At 46.5% G+C, this 12,500-nt stretch overlaps 1 protein-coding gene across 1 annotated transcript in view; it reads right to left on the reverse strand.

The window, feature by feature from the left end:
- afap1 (actin filament associated protein 1) overlaps positions 1–12,500 on the reverse strand; it is a 43,372-nt gene that overhangs the window by 13,845 nt on the left and 17,027 nt on the right. The window contains exons 4-6 of the mRNA XM_079758065.1: positions 5,641–5,749; positions 5,060–5,265; positions 4,266–4,445 (exon numbers count right to left, since the gene is read on the reverse strand). Coding sequence (XP_079614191.1) covers positions 4,266–4,445; positions 5,060–5,265; positions 5,641–5,749 — 495 coding nt within the window. The remainder of the gene's footprint in view (positions 1–4,265; positions 4,446–5,059; positions 5,266–5,640; positions 5,750–12,500) is intronic.

The raw sequence follows: 12,500 nt of genomic DNA on the forward strand, positions 1-12,500 counted from the left end.
ACTGGGATAAGATGATGGATCCAGCAATATGACGTCATGCGGGGTTCGTCCATAGCCGGGCCGGACCAAAGATAATAATAATATTTTGCAGTGTCACACTCATTGGTATCGCCGTTGTGGGCTGGAGGCTCAATGCACACCGAACTGAATAGCAAACAAACCACACATTTTTAATACAGGGAGGAAATGCAGGACAACTGTACAGACAGAAACAAACGCCATGAAATCATCTGAAGGGTGTTTGCAAAAGGGAACCGGGTAAGAAACACCTTTTTACTGATTTTCACCAGAGAGAGAGAGAGAGAGAGAGAGCATGAGAGAGAGCGCATGAGAGAGAAAGAGATTGTAAGTAACCAGACCCAAAAGTGCTGGAGAATGGTTTCTGAGGGTGAGGTAAGGGTGTAGGGTGGACCGGCCTGTTCCATGAACGCACACACACACACACACACACACACACACACTACACAGACATACACACAGCGTCTGGGAAGGTCGTTAAGCTAGCTAGCATCGAGAAGAAGAAAATATCAGAACACAAAAAAAAATTAATCATACCAAAACACAGAATAAGACACTGGGGTGCTTTTAATCTCTCCCTTCTTCAATATTCGCCTTTTTCCTTTTTTTATTCCAATTCTTAGTTTTTTTCCCTCCTCCTCTTTTATTGTTCAGCTTTCCGGTCTTTCCTCACAGGCCCATTTAACTCTTAGCTCCGGTTTCCCGCCCCTTTCTGGTTCTCTCTAGGTTTTCCGCTGCTTTACTTCTTTTCCCCTCTTTTTTCTCCATGACCTCCATCAGGCTTTGTCCTGCGGGCTGTGAAACGCCATGGTTATGATTGCTACAGACACACACCGCCTAGAGGGACGTTAGAGGGAGCAATTAAGAGAAGCGGGAGAGAGAGAGAGAGAGAGAGAGAGAGAGAGAGAGAGAGAGAGAGAGAGAGAGAGAGAGGGAGAGGGAGAGGGAGAGGGAGAGGGAGAAACATGGAGATTAAGTAATGAGTCTGATCCGGGGAGAAGAGAAAGAGATTGACAGGAGCAGCTTGACAAGCTTTTTTTCTCACATGGCCATCGGCTTCTACCTACTAATGGGAGGGAGGATCGTATGGAGCCCGGAGGGGCTGGAGAGCCACACTAGATGGGGGGTTGGGGGGGGATCTACGCTATAGAGGTACGGGGTCGAAGGCTGTCCACCCCAAAATCCCCAAGACAGTGTGACCCATGACTCCTCCTCCACCCAGGCTGACCAATTAGACAAAGTCACCTCAAAAGTGGGGGTTGTTATGCCAATATGAATCGCAATCAATGTCCCCACCTGTGTTTGCCTTCAGGTTCCTGGAGGATGAATGTTGCCTTGGAAACCGCAGAGCAAGAAGACTGAATGTGGGCCGCTGTGTTTGGGATAGGTTTGTGTATTTTCACTGCTCTGGTTACAGTTGGCACTGTCTACATCGGGTCTCCAGCCCTGACTCAAACAAAGACCCATTCGTAGAGCAGAATATGGGATTAAATAAAGAGGAGGAGTGGATAGAGATACAGAAAACAAACAGTAAAGCCGTTTACATCTTCTGTTTCATGTTTGTTCCTTACTAAAGGAATGATTTGAACGATATCTTTATACACACGGTGAAAGGATCACCGGGCGTATACTGACTGCTGTATACCTAATGACCTATGACCCCAATGTCCGCTGTAGGCCTGTAGTCCTACGAGACGACTAAACCGCTCCTCAATCACATTGATCTGAATCCAGTATAGCTTGCTAAAGAATAAAAGCACCCAACTAAACGCTATGATTATATAAATCAGGGGAAACTTAATCCGACTTATAGCGTCAATAGTGAAGACAGTACCATTAGACACAACTTTACCGCCCTCCCTTTTAAATTGTTCCTGAGGACATGTCATGCATTGAATATCAAAGGCCCCAGATGCTCAACCAATCACATCGCAGACCGTAAGACGACCCCGGTCAGCAATGTTTCAATAATTATCAACCGCCAACCTAAACCTAATGTTGTACTAGAGAACCTACACGTTACATAAAAGCAGGTCCCTTAGGGCTCTAGATAAATAGTGATGGACACTTTTATATCAAATATGTCCAGGTCACAGCGGCCACGTAGTGAATAATCCAGATGCTGATACACAAGAGAGAGGAAGAGTGACACAATGTTACAATTACCTCTGCCTCAGCTAAATTACAGATGGGGAGAGAGAGGGAGAGAGAGAGAGAGAGAGAGAGAGAGAGAGAGAGAGAGAGAGAGAGAGAGAGAGAGGGAGAGAGAGGAGAGAGAGACAGAGAGAGACAGAGAGAGAGAGGAGAGAGATACAGAGACAGAGACAAAGACAAAGAGAGAGACAGAGACAAAGAGAGAGCAGAAACAGAGTGACAGAGAAAGAGACACAGAGAGAGAGAGAGAGATGGAGCAAAATACAGAGAGAGAGAGACACAGAGAAAGAGACACAGAGAGAGAGCACGAGAGAGAGAGAGGGAGAGAGATCGAGAGAGATAGAGAGACAGAGAGCTAGAGAGTGAGTAATAGAGAGAGGAATAGAGAGTAGTCCATGTTTTCCAATAGATCCCAGGACAGGATATTACCATGGGAAACAATCAAAAGAAACAGTGATGAAGTGTGTGTGTCTGTACGCTGTCCAGGCGAACGTTACAATGCGTGCCCAAAGTCAAGGTTGTGTTTTGAGTTTATTTATTAATCCTCCAGAGGTCCAGCCTCCTCAAGCGTTTACGGAGGGCCTTGCTTGCTAAAGAATAAAAGCATCCAACAGAACATTGTGTTTATATAAATCATGAAACATAATCCGACTTATACCATCAATGGTGTAACTTCTGTGACGTCGTTACCATTCGACACAACTCGCCAGCCCTCACTGTTCAATTTTCGTTCAGCGTTTACATAGGGCCTCGCTCTCCCGCCTCTTGGGAATGGAAGCACCACGGGCAGCCGCGGCGTCGGCCCCCCAGACAAGAGGTTCTGGCCCAGGGTCTGACACTAACCATCACAGAGGCCCTGTTTGATGTCACCAGGGAAGGATATGCTTTGAAGGCTGGGCCATTGGGAGCCAGGAGAGATCACAGACGTGGAAGCGGTGGGGGGGGGGGGGGGGGGGCAGTCGGAGTGCGCACGTGCACGCACAAGAGTGTGTGTGTACGTGCGTGCATGAGAGCGGGAGAGCCAAAGAAAGATCAGAGAAGGACGGCTAACCAAACATGTCGACCCCTGAGGACAAACACTGTGATTGTGTTTTCTTTGACGACACTCAAAACACAATGGGAGGAACTGTGCTACCACATCCTTTACCAGGGGAGCACTTGGAGAGCAAACTCAGAAGTCTAATTTTAAATTCTCAGCCCTAACATAACCTGGTTGGAAGGCACGTGCGTGAACACACGTCAGCAATAATAGCGCTGCTGGAACCGTTTTGCATCTGTGCTAGCGCTTAATGCTGTATGTAGAAAACACTTCAGACTTTAGCAGGTTAATAGAAAATTGATCTTTGGTGGTTAATTTCATACGAGTGGGGAAGAAGAGGTTCCCTCTGCTCTAACGGAGGCTAATGGAGGCTTCTCTAATAGAGGCTATCGACAGTTAATGCTGTTGCAGCTATTAACTGCAACAGCAAGTGGTTACAACAACCTCAAACCTCGATGGCCTCGCTTGTCCCGTAATGGGGTGGAACAAGGCACGAACACTGGCCGGGGTTCAGGGTTTGATTTCCGACAAGGGCCGTCCATGCTCACGATTAGGGGTGAGACATAATATTGATATGGCGATATATCGTCACCCTTCTTCGTGTGATACGAGAATCAATACACAGGCGCCAAATGTTGATAAATGTTTGGTTTTTTAGTTGTTTTATTTTGCATTTTTATGCTGTATCCCAGAAGAGTTAGGCAGGAAATATTGCCCCAAGTATTGATATTTTAATTCATATTCATTTCCCTACACCTCGAGGTGATGCTCAACACATGAATGAAGGAAACTTGAACAGAAGTTAGTCAACCAAAGACGAGTAGCTGAAAAACTCAGTTTGGACCGTGAATAAAGACTGAAAACCAGCACTTTACTTTTTCACAGCAACAACATATGGATTGATTGATATTATCTGTATCGCGGGCCATGTATCGCTTATCTTACGTGAGGTACCCTGTGATTCCCACCCCTACTAACACCCCGACAGCCACAGCAGCACAGAGCGGTGTGAATATGAATGATAAACGACAGCGTGGGGTTGCGGGGCGGTCACCTTGAGCCACTGCTCTGCCTGCTCCTGGCTCTGCACGGCCAGCACCAGGGCGTCCGTGCCCTGGTGGACGATGCGCAGCTCGTGTTTCTTCTTCTTGCCGTCCTTGGGCACGTGGGAGATGCTGCAGCCCGACAGGGACAGCTCCATCTGGGGCGCATGGTCCTTGGACGACTTGTAGCACTGGGGGGGGGGGGGGGAGAGAGAGAGAGAGGGAGAAGAGAGAGGGGAGGGACGAGGAGGAGAGAGGGGAGCGAGGAAGAGAGAGGGGGAGGAGAGAGAGGGGAGAGACAAAGAGGAGGAAGAGGAGGAGAGAGGGAGAGGAGAGAAAAGAAGAGAAGAGGGAGGGGAAAGAAGGTGAGGAAGAGGAGGAGAGAGGGAGAAGAGAGAGAGGAAGAGAGAGGGGGAGGAGAGGGAGGGAGAGGAGAGAGAGGGGAGGAGAGAGAGGAAGAGAGGGAGGGAGGAGAGAGGAATGGAGAGGGCAGGAAGAGGAGGAGGGGTGAGTGAGTGGAGTCACTCATGAGGGGAGTCGGCGTGTATACTCGAGTCAAGTCATGTTTATCTTGAGGGCACATTTGAAAACATGAGGGTCTCAAATGAGGTGCGATTAAGAGCAGCCAGAATAAAAGTCCCACTGTAGGAGGATTCAGGAAAGGTTCACAAGATGACTTCTAAATGTCAACCGAGGGGCAGATATGTGTCTTTACTTTATCAGAGCTACTGGGAGTGTCGACGGGGACTCAACGGACTCAAACGGTTTTCCTCCCTTCCCAGATTACAGTGCGGTGCGGGCTCACCAGCAGCTTGTTGTCCTTGATGACGCAGAGCAGCTTGGTCCACTGGCCGAAGCGTTTCTTGCGCAGCAGGAAGGCGCAGATTCGTGCGTCCTTCACCAGGTGCATGGACGCCTCCTCGGACGGCCACTGGTGGCGCGCCTTTCGGCCGCCCTCCTCTTCCTCGTCGTAGGACTCGTAGGAGCTGCTCATGGCGTCCGAGTCGTAGTCTGGGGAAAGAGGGCGAAGTAGGAGGGGAAAGACGGAAGGACAGATGGAAAGAGAGAACGTTATCGACCGAAGTGTTGACCGTGTCGGAAACGTTGTTGTGATTGTGTTATTATGTTGTGTTGACTAAGAATATGTGATAGGACTACACCACGAGGACCCCTGTACTACAACTCCCATGAGGCCATGCTCTACACCAGGGGGAGGACTTGATGAGTGTCTTTTAAAATGTCGAACCCGGGTCACTACGAGGCCTGTTGGTCCACATCCCCATCCCCGGTTTGTTGAGACCGTTTTCAACAAATGAGAACAATGAGTAAATCCCTATAGCGATGCTATTGCTCCTCAGTAAGAGCGAGGGTCTCTGGGGGTCTTACTGGAGGTGATGTACTCAGGGGCCTTGCCTGGACTGAGGGGGACGGCCTCCTCGTAGTAGCCCTCCGGCAGGGAGCTGCTAGGGAGAGGAGGAGGGCCGCTGGTGGGCGCCTGGAGGGAAACACACAAAGGGAAACAGCACATGTTAAAGGTGCAGTAAGAAATCGTTAGCCACGTCATATTTTAATGGCTTTCTTAAAGTATAACTCTGAGTCTTACTCTTAGCATTCTAGTCTGTGTATAAGTATGTATCAATCGTTAGCCTAAAAGTATCATTGCCTAAGTCATATTTTAAGGTTTATCTTGTATTTAGCCTCAAAAATTACAAAGGCAGATAGTGATTATGGAATGTAAAAAGCATTCTGATCGGCTTGGGATATAGCCAATGAGGCACAGTAAATAAGCAGCATTAGGAGAGTAGATTTAGGTTAGATTATGCGATCAGGCTAAATAAATGTTAAAATAAAAAATATATACATAAGATCGCCTCCCATAACTGATATATTACTCTACAGAACAAAATCATTGAGTTTGTTTAATTCTGAAAGCCTCCTGCCTACAAACTGGGAGGGTATCAATCGTACACATTCCGACTTTCAGGTATACCGTCCTATACAGCAGAGATACCTGATGCATGTTGTACTGCTAATGCAGCCATGTTGAGGCATGTGTTTTACATTTGGACCTTTAATACTTTTTACTGATTGAACACATTTTCTACCATATATTTGCACGACATTTCCACTCTTGGTTTTCATGGACAAATAGCTTAGGTCTTTGCCAATATAACTATCTTCCCAGAAAGGTTATTATAGAATCTTGAGTAGGTTCTGAAAACATTATAAATTGTTCTGTGCTTAGTAGTGGGTATGTTTAATAGCTTAACAGCTTATCTCAAGGTTAGAAGAGTTAGAATGAATCATTTTAATGATGAAATCCAGGGAGGACTCATCATTAAAAGTTTGAAGGAACAAAGGTCACATCAATTGGGAAAAAAAGGGAAGGAAGTTAAATATGGAGGAAGTAATGAAGAAAGAGAAGACTGAGAAAGAGTAAACATGATTCAATGTTAGACCGAGAGAGACACAGGATAAGTGGATGAGAGTCTGTCTCCGTCATGACCTGTAATCACAGGGATGAGTATGACACATAAACAATAAATACTACAAGAGGAGAAGTACAGAGTGTGGAAAAGATAGGGGCGAGGGAGGGTTAAGGGAGGGTTAGGGGGGGTAAAGGGGGGTTTCGAGAGAAATCAACCTCCCTTGGTTGAGTGTTTGTTTGTCTTGGAACCGCAAGGCCCAAGAAAGAAAAACACACACACACACACACACACACACACACACACACACACACACACAAACACGCCTACACACACACACACACACAAACACAGACACACACACACGCACACACACCACACACACAGAAACACACACACACACACACACACACAAACACACACACACATACACACACCCAACACACACACACACACACACACATACACAGAGAAATACACACACACACAGAAAAACACACACACACACACACACACACACACACACACACACTCACAAATCTTGCCGTTCTTAAAATAACATAATTGCAGTAATCAACATTAATTCTCATAATCTCAGGGCACATAAGGGGTAGAATAGGTCATGTGGTTTTCCACATGATGGCTCTTTTCCCTCCAGATTAACCAGAAGTGTGAACGTTGGGGCCTCCTTCCCTGACACGTCAACACTCCTGCATACCATGCGCACCTGCATCCATACCATAATTAATGTACAGCCTATTTGTGTGCATGTGTGTGCATGTTACCAGTGTGTGTTTGTGTGTGTGTTTGTGTGTTCGACTCTTAAATACCTCCTTACTTAAAGCATTAAAATATTGGGTTACTTGGGCCCATCAGGCCACCGTAGTTGTATTAGCTTGACAGTTGACACCCTTGTCATAAGTGACAACTACGTGACAACTTTTGTCAAAGCCATTAAAGAAAGCCTCAATTGGAATGTAGAACAAGAAAGGAAAACATTGAGCAGCACTCTGGTTTATTACCACCTTTGTGTGTTTCTTTCCGTTCCTTCTGGAAATCCCTGTGATTTCTGTTCCTGCATTTTTTTATTTCTCCATTTAGTAGCGGCGAGAGAAGGTTTTTCCGTCGCCGGGTGGTTTCTCTAGCAAGGGGGGGACGCAGTCCGCCGTCGCTAAGGAGACGCAGCACACACTACAACTTTTTTTTCCCTTAAAAGGCTTCTCTGGCGGAGGTGCCGAGGTGCTCCTCCAAAGAAAGAAATACACACGTGTGTTTCCCCACTTATTGTTTAGATATAAACTCATACTTCCTAAAAGTAGTGTGTGTGTGTGTGTGTGTGTGTGTACTTGTGTGCATGTGTGTGTGCAGCCATGCATGTGCAATTTATATAGAATATGTGCTTGTGTGTATGTGTATGCTTGTGTGTGTGTGTGTGCGTGTGTGTGCGTGCCTGCGTGTGCGTGTGTGTGCACGCGCGCGCGCGTGCGTGTGTGTGTGTGTGTGTGTGTGTGTGTGTGTGTGTGTGTGTGTGTGTGCTTGGGTGCGTTTCTGTGTACAGCCATGCATGTGTAATGTAAGTAATTCTACTTACATTAGTGCTTGTGTGTGTGTGTGTGTTGAACACAGAGCCAAACGGTGTGGGATCCTGGCTCATCCTACCCTAGCTCCTTCTACCCTAGCTCCTCGTTCCCCAGCTCCTCCTACCCTAGCTCCTCGTTCCCTAGCTCCTCCTACCCTTGCTCCACGTTTCCTAGCTCCTCGTTCTCTAGCTCCTCCTACCCTAGCTCCTCGTTCCCTAGCTCCTCCTACCCTTGCTCCACATTCCCTAGCTCCTTGTTCCCTAGCTCCTCGTCCCCTAGCTCCTCGTTCCCTCAGGCCTCGTCGGACAGGCCTCTCAAAGGCTGACGTCCAGCATGACACATCCTCTGATGGAACACAACAGAAGAGATTTATAATCACCAGGAATATAGGTCAGCTGGACACCAACCAAAGCTATGTGTTGGTGTGTGTGTGTATGTTAGTGTTTACTTTTATGTTCTGGCGTCGGCGGTTTGTACTGAAGATTTCTATATTTTACGACGGTGGACTGACGGGCTGGGCAGGTCTGGTGATCCGACACGAGGCAGATCACTGTGTCCTGTGGTTCTTCACGTTCATTCTCAGTTTGTTGAAGCATCGTGCGTTTCACTCCTCACAGCGGTTTTATTTTGCCGCGCCTGGTGTTGTGTCATTTCAGGGTTCGAGAGAGTGAAAGGCTGAACAAAAGAAAGAAAAGAGGAAAGAAAGAAAGTAAGCAAGCAAGAAGGAAGGAAAGAAGGAATACCTCATCTCCTGAAGTGAGAAGCTTAAGTTAAAGTTTGGACTGCGTCCAATTTAAACATGCAGGGATTTGGTCCAAGGATGTTTCTTGATTAAGTACGTGTGTATGTGTCTGCATGTGTGTATGTGCGTGCGCATGGCTGGGTGTGTGTATACGTGGAGTGGGAGTGGGACTAACTTCGTTCCTATCCTATCCTATCAGAATGTGGTCATTTCCATTAGAAACCATCCAGCAACAACAGCACTTGTAATGACACACACACACACATACACTCACACACACACACACACACACACACACACACACACTGACACACACACACACACAAACACAATGAATTGTCTTGCTATGCTTTGACTTAAAATGTGCTCCCCCATTTTGAGTCACAGCTTCGTTTTTTGTATGTTTGTGTATGTTTTATTTACAACTTACAATACACACACACACTAATCCGGTTGGACAATGTCGATCCTCTCCACCAGACGTCATCCCCCTCCACCAGAGGAGGTGGTGAATCTAGAACGTCCCCCCCCCCCCCCCCCATGGGTTTCCATTTCACCACCGCTGGGTGAAAACAATACTCTGTGACAGTTGGCTCTGGGAGTTGCCTGGGAAACTTAAGTGGAAAGGGAGAGGAAGTAAAATATGGCGTTTCTTTGGTGGTGGGGGCGCAGAGTCCCAACCTAGAGTTTGAGAGCTGAAGACGCACTAGAAGGTTTAACCTTAGTTCAGTTCCGTGGTGTGGTCTTAGTTTTTGTTGTTTTTTGTTGTCTTATCTGGACTAGTCTAGTCTGGTCTTTATATGGTCTGTTATGGGGTTAGTCTGATCTGAGTTGGGCCTGTCTGGTCTACTGATCTCTGGTCTGATATCTGATCTGGGTCAGACTCAAAGCTATCGTCCATTCAAGTGTTTGTTCCAACTGTTCGCTTTCTGAAAGATGCTGGGGAGAACAGATTCATGTCTCGGCACCAAAGTCCACGAGAGTGGACTGCATGAGCGAGGACTGAGCAGAGAATCTAAGGGCTTTCACTAAGAAAACACATTTCCCACAATGCCTAGCGTAAAACCCTGGGGCATTGGACAGGTGGTTGTAAACACTGTTCTTTACACAGGACAAACATGCCGAGAAAACATTGTTTTCGGAAAAAACTACAAAATTGTTCTCGATACTTCAATACATTTTAAACAGAAGACAGAGTCTAGGTGAACAGAGTTCACCTAGACTGAGTTCACCTACATAACCACCCCTCCTATGCACTTATTGTATGTTGTACGTCCTGGCACTTAATGTAAATATTAAATGTATGTCGTATTTAGTTATAGTACATAGTTGTGTAGCATCTTATCCTAGCTATCTTCGTTGTATACAGGGAATTGGTTAACCTAGCAATTTTTAGTGCTTGGCACTTGGTTATATTTTACCTTCTTCTGACAATTGTCCTTATTATAAGTCACTTTGGATAAAGCGTCTGCTAAATGCCCTAAATGTAAATGTAAATGACTAGTCCATGAACAATGAGCAAGAAGAGTCAAAACTAGCAAATGAAGAACTCAAGTGTGATGGCGACCAGGGACAAAGGAACACACTCTCGTGTGATGTATTGATTTCATTCTCTGTTGACCTCAGATGTATTTCATATTCAACTACACCCAAACAGCTGGGAGTCGTGGTGTCGTAACTGTGGAACGCTGGCCAGATCGACCAATGAGAGTCGGTGTTACAATCAGCTTAGCCAATGCAAACGAGTGTTACAAACACTGCTCAGTCGTTTTCCAGTGATGTGAGCCAGCTGTGGCCAGCTGTTATTTTGCTGACACCACATGTCAAGTAATTTAAATTTTCATACACAAAATGTTTCAACTACAACCCTCTTCTATTTGGTTTGAAATCATTGTCACCGCTTTCAACGCTGTACAATGTGTTTAAATTCAAGCACATACGCGCACGCACGCACACCACACACACACACACACACACACAAACACATATACAACACACACACACACAAACACGCACACACACACACATACACACACAAACACACATACACACACACACACGCACAGGGTGACGTCAAACCAGGGTAAGGCAAGTGCTTTTCAAATTGATGCCAGACTGCAGCACAAGATGAAGACACGTAGCGCCACGTTAGCATAGCTAGCTAACCAGTAGCCTTTGGCGCTGACCCACTCCTGGGCTTCGCTCGGTCCCCGGATGACCTCGATGGACCCACCAGCTATGAATGTACTTAAACAGAATCAGAGACGAGGCTTATGGTTCAATCTGGTATTTGGCCCGTAGACTGGATGTCAAATCAAAGAGGGATTTCCTCTTCCTCTGATGGATGTAATTGTGTGGGGTCAGATCGACTGGATTACAACACACGTCTCGCTGATGTTCTGCTTGTGGGGACTTTACTTATAAATCAACACCAATTCAAAACCACATCATACAGGAGTACATTGAGCAAGGCGTCCCCGTCCCCCTCACCCCTACCTGTTCCTTGATGACATGTATCACATTTCACCGCAATCACTGGAGATAAAAGCATCTACTTAATGGCTGAACAATGACTACATTTATACAACGTATCCATGTGTGTGCGTGCTCAGAATTTGCGAACTTTGATGAGAGGCCTGATCTGATTAAATGTAAACAGGTGCGCTGCTTGGTCCCATATGGTCAGGTAGGGAGGGCTCGGGTACAAAGTGCTTTAAAGAACCGACTAGAACAACCTTGTGACCCTGGGTGTTCCCTTAACAGTGAGAGGTGAAGGTATTCTCTTACATGCCAACCAAAACGCTTGTGTTTAAACCCTTTTCAACCCCACTCCTGAGAGGGAGATCAGGTCAATGTATATACAAAAATAACATCAACATTAGATTACATCTGCTGGGATATCGGTATTGTAGGGTGTAGTGGGTTTGTGTTTGAGGAAGCATACACACACTCGCAGACACACACACACACACACACACACACACACACACACACACACACACACACACACACACACACACACGTTACCTCGCCTCGCCTCCGAACCTTTGTCTCACTTCCTGGCTTTTTAAACAACCCTAGACTTTGCTTTATCGCTCCCTCTCACCCACCACTCTCTCCTTCCTTCCCTCTCTCCCTCCCTCCACTCACTCTCTCATTCCCTCTTCTCTCTCCATTCATCCTCTCGTTCCTGTTTTTCTAAGCCAAGCGTACATTTATAACTCAAACGCAGACAGACACACAATAGCATACACACACATGACATTGGGAGTCGGATATTCCAGACTGCTAGCTAAGCAAGAGAAAATAAAAGGTGTGGAGTGAGATGGTTAGTGTGTGTGTATGTGTGTATGGATTGGTATGTGTATGTGTGATGTGTGTGTGTGTGTGTGTGTGTGTGTGTGTGCGCCTGTGTGCGTGCGTGTGGGCAATTACTTCAGCTGCCAAAGCTCCTCACATTTCCACCTTTCTTTAGTTCTATCGCTCACTTTAACATGG

This window comes from Pollachius pollachius (assembly GCF_949987615.1).
Source record: "Pollachius pollachius genome assembly, chromosome: 20".
In the NCBI taxonomy this organism is placed as follows: Eukaryota; Metazoa; Chordata; class Actinopteri; order Gadiformes; family Gadidae; genus Pollachius; species Pollachius pollachius.